The following is a 23,372-nucleotide window of genomic DNA, read 5'->3' on the forward strand; positions in this document are numbered from 1 at the left end:
GCGCCCCCGCCGCCCCTCGCCGAGCTGCCTCGGTGCCCGCCGCGCGCCGCGCCCGGCCCTTCGCCGGCTCCCCGTGCGGCTCCGCCATTGGCTGCGCGAGAGGGACCGCGCAAGTGGGAGGCGCGCGCGGCGCCGCTGCGCATGCGCCCCCGGCCGCGTCGGAGGCGGCGGCTCGCTCTCGCGGCCGTTTCCGTTGCGCGCCAGGGGAAGGAAGTTTGCCCGCCCGGCCGCTCGGGGGCGCTGCGGCGCCGGCGCGGGGCGGGTCCCGAGTTTTGGCGGTCTGTCCGTCTGTCCGTCCGTCTGTCCGTGAGCGCTCCCGCTTCTCCTGGGACCCTCGGGAAGGGCAGAGCCCGTCTCCCGCTCTGTTTGGGCAAAAAGGGGGTCGTCGGCTTCCAGCCGCTTCCCCGTCCCCGGCCTGCGCGGCGGACCGTGGCCGGTGAGCAGCCGCAGCCTTCCCTCCGCGACCCGTGGTCACACAGAGTTGGTATCGCCTCAGGTGCTCCCTGGAGGGGCCGGGGAGGGAGGAAGGCAGGCTCGGACTGCCTCGGTCCGGGCGGCTTTGCAGGCTAAATATAGGCTGGCACGTCTCGCGGCGGCGCTTCTGTGACTCGCAGGAGCACCGCTCTTTTTAGGCGGTCCAGGAAAGCTGTGAAAGTGTGTCCCCCAAAAGTCTTGGCGGGAGAGGACTGGGAATAGTTCTTAAGCACGTTTGTGGATAAAGCGGGGTTGCCCACGAGTACTGGCAGTGATGTGTGAGTAAAGCGCGTTGCCTTGTGTAAGTGTGAAACTGTTCGGATCCTGCTTGCAGATGCTGCCGGACCGGGGCTGATCGTGTTGCCGGGCCGAGGGCTGTTCCAGGCAGCGTGTGCAGGGTGATGGAAGACTTCAGGAATATTGCCGACGAGACGTTCCCGAGCTTGTTGGGCCATTCCTTCAACAGCAGAGCGAGTGTCGTCTTTGAGAATGTCACCGTCTCCTCCAACCCGGGGTTACCTGTGGCGGCCTCCACTGTTGCCAGGAGCCAAGCGGGCGGTGACAACAGGTGAGGGTGTCAGTAAGTGCCACTCAGTAATATAAAAAAAACAGTTGAAGCATTTAACTCTGGAGAGTAAAAATTAATTTCACAGATTTCTTGGTCGGTGATAAAACTATTTACCAATCAGTATGTCAGTAATCAGCAACCACAGGGTTGTCTGTATTACCAGTGAAAAATCCGCATTTAATTTGTAACAAGTAAAATACTTAACATTTACAAAAATTGCCCTTTAAGAGTAATTTAATTTTTAGACTGGTAACAGTCAAGTTTCTTTTAACTCAGCTCTTCAGCTCAGTATACTCAAGTTTAAAGTTGGTAGAGGATAATATTTTTTTTACACGTGTATTCTCTTAACTGCTCACTGAATTTACATGAATCTGCCTCCTTTTAGAATGTGTAAGAGCTAGTGTTATGTATAAGAATTAAAACTTGCTCAGCAAGAAATAGAGCGAAGAGTAACAAGCCTTTGCACTTAACTGCTGTCCTGTTACTTAACAACAAGTAAGGTGAGACTTTAATACCCTGTCTTTCCAGAAGTGTGTGCTCCAGAAGGACACCACTAGCCACTAAAAACTATAACGTGGTATTTCTCTAAGGAGCTACAGAAGACTGGAGAGGATCATTCAGGATACACATGTGTATCTGTAAATACAGATTAGCTAAAAACTGCTAAAATATTGAAATAACTTTCAGGAAACAAGTGGTCATTAATATGTTTTTTTTTCCCCCCAACTGTTTGGAAAACAGGAACAGTGCATTAGAATGACTCTGATGTGTGTTTTTCCTTTCCACATTTACAGGCTTTCTGATGACTGTGCATCCTATTTAGAAGGGAAACATTCACCTCTATCAGGATCTCCTCACAGCAGTCAGTCAGATCCTGAGCCAGTGGAAAGATTTGCCCTCTCCTTTCGTGATGACATGTAAGTGAGGTAGTTAAAATCTAATTCTGTCCTAAAATGCAAATACCAGTAAGTTAGTATGTAGATTTATATGTACTGTATGGCTAATTACGGGCTACTTCAGAACTGAATTGCGGAGTTGAAAACAGCAGGTTTTACTTCTGGCCTGCAGTAACTGGAGAGCTCAGCTGTGCTTTAGCCTGTTAGCTTACAGTATTTGGCAGCCTGGCAGCTTTTCCTACTAAAACAGCTCCTCCATGGTTTCTGAAGAGGGGTAGTGCCAGGCCTTGTGGAAGCACCCTCTGCAGTGGTGCCACTTAGCCTGTGCAGCCCTACATGGGCAGCATTCTGCTCTTTGATTGACTAATTGGACTTCATGTACATGACAGGAATGAATCTTCGGAAGTAATGTTTTCTAGACTGTGAGGTTTTGTGTTGTAGTCACACAAAATAAAAATGTCCTCAGCATGATTATTTCATTGACTTATCTGAATGTGGCCTGTATTTACCTAGTTCACATAATCTAGAATTAAGCTGATGTTTCTGGTTCATGTCATGTGTGTGAATAGCATTTTGCACTGATTTAAATATGTTTTGGGTAAGTATCAAGCAGTTTGTGTACAGAAAGGAGCAACAATTTCTATTAAATTTGCCTTCCTTGTAGCATCAGTGATTGGTGTTTCTTAGGAAATAGTTAGTGTTAGTGATACACTTGAGAAAGCATTGCTGAGTGGTGGAAGTGTTGGAAGCTGTTGCATAGGTTATTCTAACCAAGGTCAAATTTGTTCCTGTTGTGACAGAAACTGCAATGTGTGTCTTTCTCACTTTATTGGACATACTCTAGGCAGTATGTCCCTATCAAAACAAAGAATATAAGATTTGAGAGGAAGTCAGTGTCTTGATTGTACTCCAGTACTTAAGAAAAGAAAACACAGAACATGGAATAGTTGTGTTTTAGATTTTCAAATGTAAGTTTCATTTATTTATCTAAAATATCGAAGCAAAAGTATGGAAATTTTAATATCTGGCGTGATTAGCTGATCAGCCTGTGTGAAAGTTCTGTAAAACCAGAAGTGAAGGATAACTTTCCTGCGTAATTACAAAAGCTGTTACTTAACTATGTGCAATTTCAGTAACTCATGTTCTTTATCATTTGGTCCCTTATCTAGTGTAACAAAAGGTTTGGTGAAATCTTGTCAAGTGTTTGACTTGGTCTCAAGTGGATCATGGAACTCGGCCAGAGTAGATCCTTTTGTCCTTATACTTGTCTCTCTTTTTACGGAAATGAAAGAGAGGAGCAAATAGGTAGAGAGGCATATGTTGCATGAAATTTCACTATTTGTTTCACAGTTTAGATTGTGAAACTGAAGTCCTTGTAATTTTGATATGTATTCTTTTATTGTAAAATGACAGGTCTCTGGAGTCTATCCTATACTGAAAACAACTGACTGAGACAAAGCAGTTGGAGACTTTTTCAAATCTTTATCTTGAGAGATGATGGTCTGTGTACCTCACTGATTTTTTATTGAAATAATTCTCTTTCTAGGGAAATGGCTACACAAATTGAAGAGCCTCAGACAGCTTGTGTTAGTTTGAAAGAGACCCACTCAATATACGGAGAGCAAGCTCAGAATGTCATTGAGCATTCAAATTGCAGTCAAGGTACCTTACGTGACGTTTTTCCAATTGAGCGCTTGGAAGGTATTAAATTTTGAGAAAAATGGTGTACTTATTTTCAGTGTAATGAGCTTTTTATGCTACAGAAGTCTTCTTTTGACCCTTTCACTGTTTTATGGTGGATCATAAATGAGTTTTGAAAAGTAATCTCTTGGATTTGAGCGAACTGAAAACAGAGAAAGCTGTTGTTGAATGGTTGACATGTTCTTGGACTTCTCCTCAAACTACAAAGCTATACAGGAAGTTCGTGAAAATAATGTTTGTTACATAGTACCATAATTAGAATGCTAGTAGTAATCTGTCTTAGTTCCAGGAACTTTGTGGAAGAAGTGTATGTAACTTGTTCTCTACCCTTTCTGTTTCAGTAGGTGTAAGGCTGCAAGCATCTCTTCTCTTGCCCTACTCCAACTTGTAGTAGATGTCTTTCATTGTCTTTGTAGGAGGTTGTACATGAAAAAACAGTTTTGAATACTTGCTGTGAAAACTATGCTTTTTTTGAAGTATGGATAGAGTAGTGGAAGCAAAATAATATTCCCAAACTTATTTTGAAAGCATGGTGACTGATACGAAGCTTGCCTGAGGTTTTTGCTAATGCCAGTTCTGTGATTAAATTCTACTTGTCCCTTAAAATTCAGTAAATATAGTTAGTAAATATATACTTTTAGACATTATCCTTTTCCAAGCTTTAAGTATTTGTATACGTTTTTGTGAAGTATTAATAATTTTGACAGATAACATCTTCAATTAAAAAGTAGTGTGGCCTGTAATATAAATAGACCCTTATTAAAAAACAAGTTCTAACAGGGAAGTGTTGACTTCAGTCATTTGTTATGGTAGTCTTGAGGAAGTGGCAGTAACTGGCAACAAAATGATGATGCTTTGGAAAGCTGAGACTGCCCAGTGTTTGGACTTGATAGTGCCCAATCAGATTTAGTTGCTTGATTTTTAACTTGTTGTTTGGAAATTTTCTTTTATTCTCATCTATTACTTAAGAATTACGAAGCTTTTTTGCTAAAATCTCTATGTGCAAGTCTAAAGTGTTCTCTGTCTTGTGGGACTTGCAACTGAATTGTATGTGGATACAACACATGGACAAGTGGAAGCTGCTTAGAATGATCCATAAAAAGAATTGGTCCAGTAGGTGAAATGCAACAGTGGAACAGAACACTTGTCCCTCCTTCTGCTAGTACAAACTGTGGCTCCTTACTTTCTTGCACTGCCTATGGAAATCCTTAAGGCAGTAAATATCTTTCATCATTTTTAGAGTTCTAGCCCTGATGAAGCCCTGCCATTTTAACAAGATCCTTTAGATCATTGTCATAAGAACATACAAGGTTTGGTGCTGTGGTAATGTGTATGTTTGGGTTCTTTCTATGGAGTACACCAAGACCTTCCAGAGGCTCTGTTTACTGCCTTAGAGAACAGGTAGCACTTACTATGTTCTCATGTTTTACTACTAAAATACTGCTTATGCCACTTTCTTATGTTTCAGATTTGCCAGCTGGAATATGTTTTCTCCCAGACATTAAGGAGAGCAAGGTAAAAGCTTTTCCAAATACAATGAAATTAAGTGTTTTCTAATACTAATATTTTAATAGACTTAATTCTGTGAGAGGAGGAGGGAGGGAGTTGAACTATGTTTATTGTCTTATGTATACCTTAAGTTTGTAAAGGTACTGGCATGCCTCGCTTTGCCTCCATTTTGCAGATCACTTAATTAGTACCATGGGAGCATGACTCCATCTAATCTTTCTCAGTTGTGAAAATTGTTGTTTGCTCCTAGCCTCTAATGTCTTGTAGTTCTATGTCAGTGTAAGGACTTTGCATTTTATCCCAGTTGTAGTCTACCTTAATGAAGTGTCTTTTGAGAAATTTTTTGTAGTGCTTTTGGAAATTGAAGTAGACAACACCAGAGCTAGCAAATAGCTGCAGGTATTGACAGGTGGGGTTGTGCTTCACCTGTTTTTAGAGATGTTAGAGATGTGTTAGAGATGCTGACAGTTTTGGGCGCAGAGATACAATACAGACAGGAATGGGAGATCTCCTGTTCCTTGTGGAAAACATGTATCAGGTTGCAGCCAAATGCTGTCCAATACATATTCCTTAATGTGTCAACTAGTATTTTGATTTAGTTTTGTGTCATTTGGTTTTTGTAGGGGCCACAGTGCTCAGTGAGTTGCAGTTGAATGCTTGCAGGCTGCCTTCCGAAAACCATAATTAATTTTCCTTTCAAATTCTTTACTTTCTGAACTTTGACTTTTTTTGCTTTGTGTCAAACATTATCTGTTCATCACAAAGAATGTGAGACTAAATCTGTACCAGACATTACATCATGCTGTTTTTAAAAATCAGTCAGCTATAGAAAAGATAGAATATTTGCTGTTAGCTAGATTCAGCTGAAATACTACTTTTTGAGTAATTCAGTGTGCTCATTTAGAGAAATTTCCAGCAAAGGTTGGATCTGTGTATACAATTTCTGAAGAAGCACTGTTTTAACAGCATAGGAAACAATTGAGAGATGTCTTTGTACATTTAAGTTGGGATTGCAGCTCAATGAATGATGGAAGGCAGTTTTTTCAAGTGTAAACTCTTTAACGCAACGTTTCAGTTCTTTATTTTGAAGTCTCTTGACTTTGGTGTCCTTCAGATGCTTTTTTGCTCATCCCCTTTAATGATCCCCGTGTTTCTTGCGTGCATCCATTCTGGAAGCTAGCAGGCAAAGTCCATGGGAATTAGAGTGTCTCCTGGGATAAGTAAAAAAAGTGTGTGCGGAGTTTTGCAATATTATTAACCTCATTGATTACTTATTATTAACTGAATTCATGAAGTGTCTTTTGACACTTTTGACACTTTTGTAATTTCTAGAAACATTTCTTTATGGGTGCTTTTTGCAGGTTGGTCCATCTGAACCCTCCGAAAAGCTGATAGAAGGTGCTATCTCAGGTGTTCATCTTAGCAATAGTCTTTCAAGTTTTTTGGAGAATGAGAAACTCTCATCTCTTCTAAGCTCAGATGAAGATTCCACTGGTAGGTGTGTTTATAACTCTTGAGTCTAAGTCTGTAATTCTGACTTAATGTTATTGCATACTTGAGAAGAAAGGTTCTGTTTTACTGAAGTATTTCATATTGGATTGTGCTTGATAAAAAAAGTAGTATAACAATATTAAAGAAAACTGTTCTTTGGAAAACCGACTTTTTAAATAATAACAGGGGTAGGCAGCTATTGAATTTGTCAGAGAAGGTCACATTTGGAATTTTAATCTAAAAAATTAAACAACAGTCCTCAGTTACTGTGAATCAAAGATACAGGTGGCAGCGTGGGCATTGATTTAATGAAGTGGTAACTCCAGCTACATTTTCAGTTCAGATTAGTAGAGATAAAATTCTGTGGTGAAGAGCACACCACATGCAGTTAAAAAGGACTTTTGCTTGAGTTTTGAGTTCAGCTCTCGTTAGGTACTGCATGTATGGGGTGACATCCAAGTTGGAAGTCTAGTTTACCTGCAGGCATAAAAGTGAGAGCTTGAGTTCTGTATCACTAAGCAAGAGTTTTGAACTTTTTGTGCCCTTCCAGTGGCTGCTGCAGAAGGGCAAACATGCTCTTCTTCATTAATGCAGCTGACTTTGCCCGTGACATGAAGGATGACAGGGCATGTTAGATGTGTCAATGAGGAAGGCAGAGTGATCAATAGGTTTACTGTTGTGAGATCAAGTAGCCTTGCAGTCAAGTAGAGCTGTGCATTTCTCCCATGGCATCTACTTAATGTCATGACTGTCTTTTGAAGTTTTGTTCTTTCTTGTTGCATAACTTCACTTGAGTGTTAAGCATGTAAGAATTATGTTAATAGTTTGCTGAGTAAAATTACTATTGTTTCTTTTTTCACTCAAGAGGATGAAGTTACTTTTAATTGCCCTCCTGAGGAGTTGGTAGCTGTTAGCTGGAAATACTTGCCTACTGAGGGTTCCAGTACTGGTAAAGCTAACTGGTCTTTTTATCATGCAATTTAGTATTTAGTGTAAATTATGGAGTTGTTTTGATAGTATGTCAGGTGATATAAAATGTCAGTTAAAAGTGAAAAGGAGGTTTTCTTCTCTTTCCGTAGATGATGATATTGATGATGAAGAATTCTTGGATAACCAACTAGAAGCGTATTTTGAGCAGCTGATACAACCAGAAATTATAAGAGGAGACACCAACTTGCAGAAACTCTCAGAATGCTCTGCAGCACTGAAGCTTTCTGAAGATGGCTTACTGCAAGTAGGTTTAAAGTTCAAAGCTCAGCATGCCCAATGGCTTTTAAACATATTAAATGAAGTTTCAGTGGTTATATTAATTAGGTTCTTAAACAGAATTAGTTTTAACTGGGTTTTTTTTGTTTTATTTTTTTGTTTCTATAGCTATTAAGGCAACATGCTGGCACTTCTCTTTTATCATACAACAAGTTTATAAATAATCTTTTTGATCACTTTTTTTTTTCTATCTTGGATAGCAATGTCCAAGGCATTATTAAGGGTATAGCAACACAGAGACTTTTGTTTCAAGGAGAGTTAATCATTCTCTTAAGTAATTGGTAAGTGTGTGGAAGTTAAATGTAGGGCAGCAACAGGCTGGCTTGTGGTTTGCCTTTCAGCAACAGTTAGCTCCATTCCAAACAGGTTGCCAGGGATTAAATGCCTTTCCATTTTCTTGGCTTTGCAACAATGGATGTGATCCTAGCAGTCTCATGCTTGACCAGAGTGGAAAAGTGTGATTGATTTAAACAGTTAAACCACAGCTTCTGAAATTTCAGAAATTTCCCAACTGACATCAGAGTTTCCAAGCTGTGTGGGAAGTGATGTTAACCCTGTACAAGTACAGTACAGTCTGGATAGGCTACAGTACATGAAGGAAGGGATAAGTGGTTTTAGGAGTGAGAATAACAGAGCTCTGCTCTCTGATCTCAGGTCTTCTCTATTTGTGAAAGAAGTCCCTGCTTCACTGCCTTGTAGATATACAGTAGGGTAGATCCAAATGGCTCTGAGTCTGATTTGGAGCTCTCATCCAACAATGGGTCAGCCAGAAGGGAAAGAGGAATGACACAATACCCATGATAAAGGGAATGAGAGGATGTAGTAGGGATAAGAAAAGATCCTCCCATCTTCTTGCTGTGTATGCTCTTGTAGGCACATGCATGGATTGGCATAGCCAGGAACTACTGTCCTTGGTGGTAGAGGCAAACTAGAGGTGCTGGCTATGGCAGTGTTGTACAAGTGAACAAAGTATTGTTAGTCTCTTCTCTACTAGAGAATTTTTTAACTAAAACACCCTGTAGTGTTACTTCTTTTTTCCTTTTGTATGCATATTCTAGTGGAACCTAAATATTTTATATTTTTTATTTAAAGGAGAACTTTCAGGATTCTGCCAGTTACAGGGCTGTGGCTGGAATAGACTCTGGAAATGCTAGTGATGAAGATTCACAAAATGAAGGGATAACTGGATATCCTGTGAAAAGAGAAATGCTGCCCAGAGCAGTACAGCAAATGGTATGAAATTGCCATTTAAATTCCTATTAATCATGTAGAGTAAGACTGTAGTAGAAGATGGCAGTGTGTTTGAAAACTTGTTAGATCTTCAGCTAACCACCCAACCTTTCTTTACAAAAAATTAATAATACCACTTTGATTTTAGGCATGTTTTTCAAACATAGTGGACTCGGACTGTTTTGTATCTAGAACTTTTAGTACATGCAGTTAATAGCTGTGCTTCTGACACTTTTCAAATGATTGTTGTTTTCGAAGAATTCCATGACTGCTGGGGATGTGGTGGATTCCTGTGCAGCTGATGAGTTGCGATTAGATTCCCTGTATCTCCAGTTCATAGACAGCCATAAAGCTGATGTCTCAGAAGTCCTTCCAAAGCAAGAAGTAGAGTCCTCAGTCTGTCAGGCTGCTTCTTCTAATGCAGAAGAGCTACCCACAGCAAGAGGATTTTTGAGACGTGACACCACTCCTGAAGTTCTTAGTGCAAACGTACCTCAGACAGATGCAACTGAATGTAAAGTTGGTCTTCCTGATACTTACCTGTCTCCAGCTGGGGATAGCTGTGAGAACTTAAGTTTAGCTACCACGGACAAAGGTAGGATGTTTTACATACAAGCTGTCTTTACGTTAAACCTATGCATTTGTGACTGTATTCTATTGCATGGAAAAAGAAATAAAATTGTAAGCTAGGCATTTTTACTTATTTGTAGGATTTGGTAATAAAAACCAATGTAGCATGAATTAATTCTGACTTGCTTTTGTTTTAAGAAACAGTGATTGTTGTATGTTGCGCTTAACTGTTACTTATTTGCTGATGAAATGAATTTAAGCTTGCAGTTGCAGCAACTTGAGCTCTGTTTTTTGAACTTGTTGCAGACTTCTGGCAAGGGAACTTAATCCCAAATTAAGACATTTTGCCATGTTCCTTTTTATTTTAATCCATAATGTAGCATTTGCTGTATCTTTCAGGTGATTTGCCACACAGCATTGTCTATCAAAATGAGGAGGGCAAATGGGTGACTGATCTTGCATATTATACTGCATTTGATGAAGAACAAGATTTAAATATGTCTGAATATGATAAACTAAATGAGGAATTCATTACTGGCTGTATGTAATTTTCTTCTTTTTTAGTTAACTCTTGTTGTCTGTAATAATGTTAAGTAAACTTCCTTCATTTTTTTTTGTTTTCACTTCAACAAAGCAGTATTTGGTGTGGCAAAGCCTCTAGGTTTTAGATACTGCAAATTATTTGAAAGCTGATGTTGATAGTGGTCTGTAGTGATACCATTATTTGTAGTTCATAGCTTCTTTCTGTGTTTCCTGCTCTTCCCATGAAGCATACTTTAAAGCAAAAGAAAAAGCATTCTAACGTTTGCCATTGGTACCTATTGTATGAGCTAAAGCAACTCCTCTCACTTCCACAGTTTTTCCTTTGGACTTAAATTATTGTTATCCTTTCTTGCAAGAAAAGAAGAGGAGTAGTTTTGTATGGCATAATGCTTATAAGACAGGAAATAATTATAAATGAGGAATTACTACAAAATCAACTAGAATGTGAATACAGTGTCAAAATTTGAGAGACTTGAAAGTGTTGAATTGGCTAGCTGCTGGTTTTTTTGTGAAGTCCCTTAGGAATGTCTTGATGCTGAAAAATGGTACTGGTACTGAAAAATGTTGGAGCTTATTGAGGGACTTTATGGATGCTAAAAAAGTTAGCAGAGAAATTTTCCATCTTTTACAGTCTTCTGTGAAAGTCTCTGTTCTCACGCAAACTAAGCTCAGAGATGGTTTGCTCTTTTGTAAACTATTTGCAGGTGCAGGGTGTTGTGAGAGTGCAGTGGATATTGTTTTGGTTCACTGAAGAAAATACTTTGAAATAGGCATCGTAGCATTCAGCCAGTCACTCTGGGAGGTGTATGGTCAAGCACCCAATAATGTCATTTCTCTACTGTGAATCAAGTGTTATATAAACGAGGTGGTAGTTAATTAAATAATGCCATTTATCCTGAAATTCCGTGTTGTGATTCTTGCCGTCCCTGGGGGCAACAGCGACATTTATGGGACTCTCATCTTCCCTTGAATTCCAGGCTTTTTGAACCTCTGTTTACGTAAAAAGTTGGTTTTTATCCTTAAGATACGTCAGACTGATCTTCATGAGAGCCTGTATATTTGTCATACAGGCTTGGATAATACACGTGTAGTCCCATAGACAAGTTGATTCCTTAGCACCAAAATGTCGTCTGCTCATCTGTTTTATAACAGATTCAAGCAATGTGTGCAACAGCATTTCTCCTAATCTATTCTAGTTTTCAAAGCTGCCATGTGGATGGGCTAATGTATTCTCAAAATGTCCATGGTCCACTCAAGGTTCTTCTTTCTTTCAAAGAGAATGTTGTGTAACACTGTTCATTTTGAATGAATGATCAGACAGGGTTGACTGGTTGAAATAATGTTGGTCAACACTGTAGTAGTTTTCTGATGGTCCAAGTAAATATCATCCCATTTGGGAGACACTTCCCCATCTACTATGTCAGTAATGTAGAACTCTTCCATTATTTTTCAAATGCCATTGTATTTCAGACACCTTCCTGAATCTCAGACTTGAGTTGTTGAGTGATTAGAATATTTGACTGTTGGAAATTTTTCCAAGGCTACTTAGGTTTTTCCCACCTGATGTGTTTTTAAACACTTCCACTTTCAAGTCAATGGGCTTACTTACCTCTTTTCATGGTAGATGATAACACACTGACAGGTTCCATGTGGTTGGCATTTTTCTGGCTGCTAGTCTGCTTGTCTGTCTGCAGTGGTGTTTGACAGCTGAAGAAATTGTATTTGTAAGGACAGAAAGGAAATGTTACATCTGATTCTTTGGAGTTTCATTTATGACATGTCTCTCTGTCAGCAAACTGTGCTCACACTGTGTTCTTGTATGGAATAGTGCAGGAGTGCTCAATTGACAGTGTTGGGTGCTTCAGAAAGTCTGTGGAGGCTGTAGGGCTCATATAGAAGAGATAAAGAACTGCTACTGCCTGAGAATTCAACTGGATAGAACAATGTGTCATTGATAGTGCCAGATTGCCTTTAGGAGATGAAGTTGGATTGTTCAATTCTTTCCTCAGAGTATGTATTGTGACTTCCCATGAGTAATTTTATGGACAACAGCTGTATTCACCTTACAAGTTTGCATCCATTCTCGGCTTTTGCCCTGTGCCTCTATGCCTCTGTGTACAAGGCCATGTATTTTTGAAGTTTTGATGAGTATAATGATACATTTACATTGTAATCAGGTGGTAGAGCAGTACTTCTTGATCAGTTTTTCACATTGTTTTGGTGAAGAGACTTTTAAGAGTTAGTTGTTCTGTAGATGGTAGCTGTGAAAATAATACAGGCATTTGAATTCAAAAGTAAGATTGAGTTATTTGGGCTGTTAATTTGCATGGGGTTTTCATGAACTGGTACAAGCCAGTATCTTTCTTTTGCTGCAATTCCAAAGTACCACCTTAATGTAAAAAATTTTCAGCCCCAAATGTAGTAAAGGTTTGATCAGAATTAGCCATATTGTGCTTGGTTCTAGCTGGCATGGGTATCATAACCTATAAAAAGTTGTAGTTTAGCTTGGGGCTAAGGCTGTTAGAAACTTTCTTTATTTGCCACTAAGTTAGTTAGCTAAATGCTGATTTTACTTTGGCTTCTAAAGAACCCACAAACACTCCTTTAAAACTAATTTCATATAACTTTTCTCACCAAAATGGGATTGAATAATTCCTAGTGTGTCCCAGACTGTCTCAAGTCTAGATTATATATGCAATAACTTTCCATCAAATTGAGTTTAATGATGACAAATAGTAATGACAGTGCTTAGTAACTTATGCCTTATTTTAATAAATGTTCTCGTTGGTTTTAAGCTGAAGCAGCAGCTATGATTGCACAAGACCAGGAAGAATTTGAGAAAGCACACAGGCTTGTGCAGGTAACTAATGATCTCAATGCAAACAGAATAGTTTTCTAATTTATTTACAAGTTGCAACTTCTGAAATCTCTTTGTTTGCAGGCAGGAAAGGTAGGCAGTCCAAATGCATCTGAATTAGCAAATATTTCATGGAAATCTGCTAATAGCTGCTCTCTGCCGAGAACATATGATCTTCATAAAGATGCCAGCTATTTACGTTTGTCTTTGGGGGAGTTCTTCGGTCAGAGATCTGAAGCTCTTGGTTGTCTTGGTGGAGGCAGTGATGTGAAGCGGGTATGTATCTAAATATTAATATTGAAACACAAGGAAAAGGCAAGATAAGCAACAAGTAGCACTAGTTTTGTTATTTTGTAACCAGCTCTTTTTCAGATCTAATTATCTAAGTTGATTTTGGAAGGAAATTCTCTGTGTCTGTGACAGTTGTCTGTTGACTGGTTTCCCGCTGGAATTTCTGATGTGAAGTGCTGGCTGGTATTACTGATGAGTGTTGATCTTCACCTTTTGGTCAGGAACTAATTATGTGTAGGATTAGAGGGAGAAAAGTACATCATATACAGGAGGCTTGTTGGAGGTCCCAGCAAATTATCCACATAGTTGAGTGAAATGCTGCTCATACAGGGATATTTGAACAGTGAGGGCATCTCTGAATGATTGTTGAGAGTTGATGTGCTATCTGGGCAATGCCCAACTTTAGTAAAAATGTAATCGTCTAGATTCTGACTTACCAACATCTGTATACTTCTTGCATCTGTTGGATACCTGGTGCTTCTCTCATCTGCTGTCAGTAGACAGGATCTCATCTGTGTTTCAGGCAAAAAAAAAGGTGGGGAAGTGTATACAATTGGAAGAAGAAGTCACACATGCTTGTGTAATTCATGTGTGTCATGAGGAATTGTTAGAGTTGGCGTGTTCTGTCCTAAGCATTCCAAGGCTTAGGAATGTTAAAGACAAGAGCATTCCAAGTGGCAGACCATGCCTCCAGGCAGAGATGATGTGAGCATATGTACTTTATTTCTTTATTTTGAGTAACTGGTAAAGTAAATCGTGTCCTGGTTTCAGTTGGGATAGAGATAGTTTTCTTTGTAGCAGTTGGTACAGTGCTGTGTTTTGGATTTAGTATGAGAATAATGTTGATAACACACTGATGTTTTGGTTGTTGCTAAGTAGTACTTACTCTAAATCAAGGACTTTTGAGAGTCCCATGCTCTGCCAGTGAAGCAGGTGCACAAGAAGCTGGGAGGGCGCATGGCCAGGACAGCTGACCCAAACTGACCAAAGGGGTATTCTGTATCGTAGAACATCCTGCTCAGTCTATGAACTGGGGGGAGTTGGCTGACAGCCATGGATCACTGTTCAGGGACAGACTGGGTATTGGTCTGGGGGCAGGGAGCAATTGTATTGTGAACCAGTTGTTTCTCTTGTGTGTTATTCCCCTCTCCTTCCTTTTCATTACCTTCCTTTTCATTACCATTACAATAATTAAAGTATTATCATTTATATCTTGTGTCAATTATTAAACTGTTCTTATCTCAACCCACAAGGTTTACCTGTTCTTTCCAATTCTTTCTGTTGGGAGGAGGTGGGGAGTGAGCAAACAGCTGCATGGTGCTTAGTCACTAGCTGGGGTTCAGCCATGCCAGTTGCTAGTTTCTTTTATGTATGTTTGGGAAATGTAGTGTATGTATTTAGATTAGGCATTTGCAATGCTAGGAGGCACATCTCAGTGGTGTGAGAGATATACTGAGCAGGCACTGTGGGCCAAAACTGCTTTGCAAGCCCAGTGAACCTATTTGTTAATTATTAAATTTACTCATGCTGTATTCTGGGATTTTTTTATAGCCATCTTTTGGTTACTATATTACATCCCCGAAGAAAAGGCAGCCTGTTGCTTTGCTAAGGCAGTCTGATTCATCAGGAGGTGACATCGGCCAAGAGATTTCACAGTTGTCTGAGGTGTTTTCAGGTAGTTATGGAACAGCTTTTTTTTTCTATGGGGCATTAAGGGAGCATGTGTATCCCAAGAATGCAGGTTTTTAGACAATTTCCTTACTGTAAATAAATTCCATGTTTGTTTGTTTGCTTTTTTCTTAGATGACTTAGAAGCACAAACAAAAGAACATGCAAATTTTACCAGCTCTGAAGATTCAGGGCATAGGGTGGATACTACTGCTGGAATACATGAAAACATTAATACAGAAGCTGCTACCAAAAGTAAAGCAAAGGTATTTCTCTTGTGTTTTTCTTTATGGTGCAACTATGAACTGAAACAAAATTAGAATTACTCCAATAATTATTGTTTCTTTGAATACAGCTAAATTTGGATGTTTGTATCAGCTCACTGCTTTTTATATTGATCATTCGAATCCTAGTAGATGCCCCTGTTTCTTAGTATAGTTTCATTAGAATGGCATGGTGCTGTAGTAAGTCAGATGTTACTATCACTATCTCATTTTCCTTTTTCTTCTAACTTCACTTTTGGAATTGCTCAGTCTGTCAGCCTATAGTTTTTCAGAGACTTGTAGTCTGTTGATGTTCCGTGATCAAGTTTCTAAATTCCAATTGTGTCTTCCCCTTCTATTGTTTTAATGAAACAACTTATCTTTAGCATGGGAATAAAATCTTTTAGTTGATAGAATTTAGGAATATGAACATGGTGCAAGTCTGAAAAAAGGTGTCTTTTCAATTTGGTAGTCCTAGATATCTACCTTCTTTGCCTGAGTGTGTCACCTCCCTAAGCTTGCTGGCAGCACTCCTCCTAATGCAGGCCAGGATGCTGTTGACCTTCTTCACCTGGCTTGTGGTTGACTTCCTGTCTACCAGGACCCTCAAGCCCGTTGCTGCCAAGCTGATTTCCAGCTGGTTGGCCCAGAGCCTGTACGGGAGTCTGGGGTTATTCCTCCTTAAGTGCTGGTCTTAGCATTTCCCTTTGAACTTCTCAGCCCATTTTTCTTTCTTGTTGAGGTCCCTCTGAATGACAGCTGATTCTCCTGGCATATCAGCCATACTTCCCAAATTTGTATGATGATGGGACTTACTGAAGGTGCACTCTGCCCCATCATCCACATCATTAATGAAGTTGTTGAACAGTACTGGCCCCTGTCTTGATCCCCAGGATAGTCTACCAGTGAGTGACTGGCCTCCTGATGGACTCGGTGCTGCTGAGCTACCCTTTGAGCCTGGCAGTTCAGCTGGTGTTCAGTCTGTACTTGTCTGCTCAGTGCTTTGTCTGTCTTCTAATGAGGGTGTTGTGAAGTCATGCATGCATAGCTACAGGAGGACAGGTGTTTTCAATTCTTCCTGAGTCTGTGTCCATCTGAGAGAGACAGAAAGAAACTGGGCTCTGGACATAACTGTCTACCTACTCCATACCCTTTGCTAAGAACAGCCAGTGTGAAAACTAAGGAAGAAATCAGACTTGAGTGATAGAGAAAGCTGTAGGAATAGCTTTGTTTTCTCTCTGTAGAGGCAGATGATTTAAAGTTAATTGGGAAGTTACTGTATATTTGGTCATGGTAACTTCTCTGCTGTTTGTCCTTGATAGGATTTTACTCCCAGTTCTTTCAACTGAACTAAAGCATTTTAGGATTTTAAAAGTTTCACAGGATCTAAGGCTTCCTAGCAGGCAATACTTATCTAATCTAAAAAAGCCTTTGTGGAGTAGACTTAAAAAGTCTGGAGAATGAGAATTATGTCTATGGTAGTGTTCCTTCTTGACAGGTGTTTAAAAATGCATGAATGAGGAATGTTAATACGTTGCCATATCCTGAAATGCAAACAAGAAACAAAACATTAAACAAAAATTTTCTTACTGTGGTGCTTAACTCGTTTTGTTGTAGGATGGGATTCATAAAGACAAATTTGAGGATGACTTATCTAATCATTCTGACTCTGTCTTGAGTATCACCACAATTGCAAATGCTATTGCTAATGCTTCCACCAGTGCTGAACCTTCCCAGCTGGCTGCTATGATGATGGCACTCTCCAATAAAAGTAAAAGAACACGTGTCCTTCCTGGAGTTGTTAAAGAGGCTGAACTCTCTGCTAATGAGGTATTATCCAGCAATGAGGAAAATAGTGCATTTGACATGGAAAAATACCTCAAAAAAACAGATGGGAACAGACATGAAAGTGTATACGAGAGTGTTGTGAAACACGAAGCATCTGTCCAGAACCTTACATCTGATACCTTTTTACTGGGTAAAGATAAACATAAGGACGGTCTTGCAGAAGACTTGATGAATAATCATAGCAAACAGCAAGGAGTAGAGAAGCGCTTGCTGGATTATCTTATTGAAGAAAGTGACAGTCAGAATTTTTCTAGTCTGTCTGGTATTCCCAGCCATGAAGACGTAGTTGCAGATAATGTTCAATATTCAGAAAAGTTGTCAGATTTGGTGAATAGTAAACATTTACAGTCAATGGGTGCTGATGTTAGATCAGAGACACTTCATGGAAGTGAGGCCCACACATGTGGAATTCCCTTAGCAGCAGAAATGGAAGTGGCACAGCAAAATCTGCTTGCTTACCAGAACAGCCATCTCACTAGTACACGCTGTATAGGGGAAGACAGAGAAACAGTAGATCAAGCAGCAAATGCTGTTCCTGAACCATGTAATGATTCGGTGGAGGGAGGTGCAGGAAACACTCCATCCCTCAGTGACTTAAAACCTGCCAAGCAATCTAGTAAATATGTCTCAGTAAGTTCTTCAACAGCCAAGCCTATGCAGAAATTGAACAATGATGAGAGGAAGCAAAATGCCAATGTAGAGAAGAGAAACAAGGATGCCAGTACTCCATGTGGTGGGAATGCAAAACATGTAACTTTTGAGAAGCTCTCCCCATCTTCCCAGAACAGTACTGGTAAGTAACCCTATATAAATGCAATTAGTGGTTGAAAAGGCTTTTCTTGACAGTAAACTTGTTTCCTGTCCATAAATACTGTTACTAAATTCTGTTTATTTGCCAGAGCATAAACCCATTCTACCTGAATGTGACTTACCTCTGGAGGATGAGCAGTATAGCTTCAGACCTTCAACTTCACCTCTGATTCATTCTTCTCCTAGTGAGACTTCTGGAACAGCATTTTCAGGGTAAATTTCTTGGTGCAGGTTATAAGGACTAGTGCTTCATAAGATTGTTGAAGGATTATGTTTTAGTTTGAATGTTGACTGTGATCTAGGTTTATAGAAGATCTTTATTAGGCTAAGACTTCATTATACACTAAGCTGGACATTGTATAGATCAATGAAGATACGTTTTTTGAACTTCCAAGTATTTCACTCCATTTGGTTCTCTGATATGTATCATTGCTTGTTATGGGAGAGGATGAGTAGAAATATTTGTATTGCTTTTGACTGTTTTGTATTTTGATACATACTTGTGTCCAAGGTTTAAGGTTTTCTTAGCAACTGAAAGAACAATGTTTCTTAAATGAGCTCCCATAACAATGTGTCATAAGATTACAACTAAATTAATTCAATAGTCATAAACATGGCCACTAGCTAATGGTTGTGTGCAGTCTTATAAAAAGATGAGGCACCTGATTTCTCTGAACTTTTAAGTTCATTGTTTGGTATTGAACTACAGTTTGTATGTGTTATTAGAATTACAGGCTGTCTGACATTTCTCAGAAATTAATATGTATGGGAGTAGATGTATTTTCACTGGCATGTTGTACAGATACTGGGATTTCCAGTTAAAATTGTCAGTGATTTTAATTGTTGTCATGTTAGCTTGTCTTGTTGAACAAAGTGGTGAGAGATTCTGTGTTTTCAGGTGTTTGAAATGAAGAGAATCTCAGCAGTGAATAGGAAACTAATATGTGATGCCTGGGAAGTTGAATGATTTCATTTGACTTTTTAATCTCGTTAGATACAAATATATTGATTCACCTCTTTTTCTTTCAATAAGTTGTGTTCTTTCTGTGGCCTTAGCATCTGAGTTCAGTTGTGGAACTCTAATGCTTTACCTGTATGGATTTATATAGAATGAAAATGAGTTTTATGTACACCAAAGCCAGAATTTGTAACGGTTGAGAGCTGATTTCTCATTTCTACTGACTGCATTTAACAGAACAGCTAAGTAAGTTGACTTCTAGAATAGTATAGGTAATGTGTAACATTGATTTTCTTGAGGGCAGCATTAAAAATATTTATTTTAATACTGGCATACTTTGAATCTCTTTTTCAGATCTGAAAAGGACTTTACTTGCCCGTCACATTGTCAGGAATCTCCTTGCAAAGAGAGTGTACTACCTCAGTCTGTTTACTCGAGTCCAAGCATGAGCAGGTTAACCTATGTCTCTGCACCTGGCAGTACCCATAAAAACACAGCAGTGATACATAATCCAGAGACATACTGGGTAAGAAACACAAAACAGCGTCTCTGCTTTGCCCTAAACCAAAATTTACAGGTCAAAGTACTTCTAAATTAGAAAAGCCTTAAGGGTTTTGAAACAGTTTAGGATATGCTGTGCATAGGGAAAAGGTATTCTGCTTCTTTCCAGCTTCTGAGTTTTTCAGAAACTTGAATTTTGGTATCAACTGTACTAAATGCACACATTCTAATAAATACAAAGATAGTAAAACAATCAAAGAACTAGGAACTTTTGAAAATGTTAGAGTTGATGTATTTTTTTCTTCCATTTTTTTCATAATTTCTCATTAAGTCATTCTGTTCTTGGAATGTGGTGCGGTGTTCCAGTGGTATTTTGCAGAATCTATATCTGCTTTCATTGCACCTGAGGCTCCCTTGCTGTTCAGCTTCAACTGTTAGGAGAATACTTTCCCTGGTTTGTTTTTTTCTGGAGAAATGTTTATAAATACATAATATAGCTTGTACTACTTTTTTCAGGACTGAAACTATAATTTTCTACCTCTGACAGTCATTCTGACGGCTTTTATTGCTTTAGAAAAGAATGTACATTGAGGGTGAAATTTGTGTTCAGACTTGCAATCTTAAGCTGATTAAAATAATTGACAATCTTTATCTGAATTTATGCATTCCTTGGGATCTGGAATTTGTGTTATGTCTCCCCCCTTCCAAAGTGTGTTTAATTGTGGATGGAACTTAAAAACAGGCAGACAAAACCTGAAGAACCTTTCTTACTTACATGCATGTCTGTGTAAATATGAGTGCTCATTCCAGCTACACCATACCTGTCAAAATGGCAGGTCTCTGGGCTTGAACGATTTCTTTGTGTGAGTGCACAAAGAAAATGTTTGTGTCAATGCATTTTCATGCATCTTGAATCCTTTTTGGTTGGTGATTTGGTTCAAGGCCATTCAGTTATTATTATTTTTTTAAATCTTGTAAGTATGTCTGGTGTGTTATCAATGTTGTTTGGAATACAAATCTAAAAATACAGCACCACAGAGACTGCTGTGAAGAAAATCCACTCTTATCTCGGCCAGACCCAGTACAATGTGTCTTTAGGATATTAGACAGGTTGAAGTTGCAGGTTTTTCCTTTTTCATTGTGAAGAGCCACAGTTACAGAAGTAAAACTTCAGACAAGACAAACTTGATTATTTATGTGGGATGGCAATACCAGTAAGGATCAGACAGGAAAGTTTTCTGAACAGGCAGTACCAGCATTAAGGTCTGTCTTACATGCCCTATTGCTTTTCTAAAATACGTAATACTGCATGTTATATTTGTTTACTAGGATGAAAATGCTGGTGAACTGAGCACAACAATAATTCAGGCCAGTCCAACTCCTCCTCAGGAACATACAAAGGAAAATCTAGAAGACCACTCATGTCAAAGAAATAGAAGAGAAGCAGTACTTAGTATTGACCAGAAACGAGAAGAAAATGAACTTGCTGGTCTTCAAAGAAAACTTGGTAATGTACTGGACCGAGAGCTGGCCAAAGAAGGTTTTCTGAAGAATGAAAAGCAGCTTCCATCTGTTTCGTCAAATGTACCAGCAAATCAGGAAGAGCTAGATCATGTTAAATCTGCTTTACCAAGTAAACTCTGCACCTTTCAACCACTTTCTGTCAACGTTGATGCACAAGAAGCGTGTCAGGATCAAACAGTCAAAGCACAGAGACAAGGATTACCATCTCTGAATATATTACCTCTTTATTCTGGGTTAAACACCTGTTTAACATGCAATCAAAACTCATCTGGTGAACAGTATGTTCCTATATCAACTGTTAAATCCCATGTCACTACTTCTGAGAGTCAAGCAATTTCTTCTTCTGTTCCCACCTTGCTTACAGGGCATTCTCTGGCAACAACTCCATTTGCACAGCAGCATCTGGGAACTATACAACCTACAGGAAATGCAGTTCTGTCTCAGTTTCATGGCTGCAGCTCTGCAGGGTTTGGCCTTCCAGCAGGGCTTCCTTGTTCTGGTGTCCCAGCAGGATATGTTGAGAATCCACTTATGTTAGGAATTCCTTTAGGTCCAAATATTCGTCCTGGCTCTTTGGGCGCAGTTTCACTTTATAATCCACACCCTACTTCATGGAATAGTAATATCTTAAATATGAAACCATGTACTCGGCAACCTCTTGGAGTTGGCAGAAGTGAGTGGGAGTTGTCAAAGTCACCTGGTATAGGTAAGTGTGTTTTTTACAGTGTGTTTGAAGTACAGCTGTGGACAGGAATGGTGATAATCACATTGCTAATGTTATAGTAAATAAAATTAAGATGGTACTAAATGTAACTGCAATTACTGTTTATGCAAACTCTATTACTAGTTCATCTTGTTTAAAGATGTTCTCTGAATTCAGTGTCTATTCTTATAGCTCCCCTAATGGTCTTAAAAAACCATTTCTCATACTTTGGAAGAATTTCAGCAGTCTTCAATATCAGCTTCAGTTCAAACTAGGCAAGACAAGTCATGCTCTTGAAATTCCATTGTATTTTATCTGGAAAGTAGAGGACATTTCTATTTCCAGCCTAATTTGGTATTAGCAGCCAGTGAAGGCCAAAACTCCTAAGAAGGCACATGGAGGGTTCAAACTATTTGCTGGTTATCAAGGGAAGGACAGGCTGCCAAGTGTCTTCTGTCCCTTCTGCTAGTACTCTGTATCTAGACTTAGCTCTAAATGTAAGCAACACAAATTACTATTTAATTTTAAAAAGTTCTTTTAACCTATAATCTTGTAAGTTGCTTTTTGCTATACTTTTTTTTCTGGCTAATTCTTTCAGTCTAAATGACAAGCTTAGAGGGGTTGAAGATTTGAATCTGTGACAGTTTAGAGCTTGTTTATTGATTGTTCCAAATCATTGATCTTGTTAGTGCGTTTTAAAATGGTGAAATACTCCTTGCTGATTTTTACACTAACAGGATGTTGTATTACTAATGTTCAAATTTTCTGAGTTGGGCTAGTACTGATTAAATTGTGACCACTGAGTGTTTTATGTGTTTTATGTTTTATATACTTTGTGGGTCTGCATGGAATATGCCATTTCCATAAGTATGTGTTTTTGTGACAGTAGAACTTAAAGATGCACATTAGAAGTGATTGAAATTTCGAATTTCATGCTTGTGGAAAACATTCTTATGAGAACTGTAGGAGTCAAACGTTTCCTTGACGTAATGAAGCATTTGTCAGATGAGTTCATAAACTTGGTAGCAGCCTGAGTTCTGATTTGCTTCTGAGTACTTGTAACTAACAGGAGCATATTTTCTTCCAAAGGGCATATAAAAGTACCAGAAGAACTGAAGTTCCCTAATGCCTGTTGTGTGGGAATTGCATCACAGACGGTTCTTAGCATTTATAATCCAACTGATCGGTGGTTGCAGGTCAGCATTGGAATACTCAGTGTTTCAATTAATGGGGAAAAGGTAAGAGGCTTTTTTTAAATAAAGCTGAATAATACTGTAATCTTACCAGGTATCATATGTAAAATTATGCCCCTCTCTACAGATTTGTAATTTTTTCCCTGTTTTGTAGTTAGTATGCACAAACCAATGCTACTGTCTTTAGCCAGGCCACCTGGCTTCCTCCAACAAGTAGACCGTGTGAGGTAAATGCCACACGAAGCGATTGATCTGTAGAATTGTATTGCGTGCATGAAGTGTGGAAGGTTTGAGTTTATGGGTTATTCATTCCACCTTTGTGTATGCAAGAAAAGTCAGTCCTAGGCCAGAAGACATCCATGCTGAGCACTGTTACTGCTAAAACATTTTTGGCAGTTTGTGCCTGTTTTTCTTGAAATCAGGAGGTCTTGAGGGATGGAGAATGAGAAATATTTGGAGAAGGCTTCAAGCTAGATGGGTTGTTCTGTGGGTTGCAGCAGGTAGCTTG

The 23,372-nt window shown here is 39.2% G+C and overlaps 1 protein-coding gene across 1 annotated transcript in view; it reads left to right on the forward strand.

Moving 5' to 3' along the window:
- LOC121665252 (centrosomal protein of 192 kDa-like) overlaps positions 1 to 23,372 on the forward strand; it is a 71,636-nt gene that overhangs the window by 14,312 nt on the left and 33,952 nt on the right. The window contains exons 12-30 of the mRNA XM_042029252.1: positions 25 to 436; positions 809 to 1,042; positions 1,837 to 1,959; positions 3,485 to 3,639; positions 5,108 to 5,154; positions 6,510 to 6,642; positions 7,719 to 7,873; positions 8,998 to 9,138; positions 9,394 to 9,730; positions 10,105 to 10,245; positions 13,044 to 13,108; positions 13,190 to 13,381; positions 14,948 to 15,071; positions 15,200 to 15,330; positions 16,945 to 17,968; positions 18,075 to 18,198; positions 19,298 to 19,469; positions 20,774 to 21,674; positions 22,761 to 22,909. Of these exons, the coding sequence (XP_041885186.1) occupies positions 25 to 436; positions 809 to 1,042; positions 1,837 to 1,959; positions 3,485 to 3,639; positions 5,108 to 5,154; positions 6,510 to 6,642; positions 7,719 to 7,873; positions 8,998 to 9,138; positions 9,394 to 9,730; positions 10,105 to 10,245; positions 13,044 to 13,108; positions 13,190 to 13,381; positions 14,948 to 15,071; positions 15,200 to 15,330; positions 16,945 to 17,968; positions 18,075 to 18,198; positions 19,298 to 19,469; positions 20,774 to 21,674; positions 22,761 to 22,909 (4,760 nt within the window). The remainder of the gene's footprint in view (positions 1 to 24; positions 437 to 808; positions 1,043 to 1,836; positions 1,960 to 3,484; positions 3,640 to 5,107; positions 5,155 to 6,509; positions 6,643 to 7,718; positions 7,874 to 8,997; positions 9,139 to 9,393; positions 9,731 to 10,104; positions 10,246 to 13,043; positions 13,109 to 13,189; positions 13,382 to 14,947; positions 15,072 to 15,199; positions 15,331 to 16,944; positions 17,969 to 18,074; positions 18,199 to 19,297; positions 19,470 to 20,773; positions 21,675 to 22,760; positions 22,910 to 23,372) is intronic.

This window comes from Corvus kubaryi, unplaced genomic scaffold, assembly GCF_017639235.1.
Source record: "Corvus kubaryi isolate FWS band 111438036 unplaced genomic scaffold, C.kubaryi_AGA036_p1.0 132, whole genome shotgun sequence".
Taxonomy (NCBI): domain Eukaryota; kingdom Metazoa; phylum Chordata; class Aves; order Passeriformes; family Corvidae; genus Corvus; species Corvus kubaryi.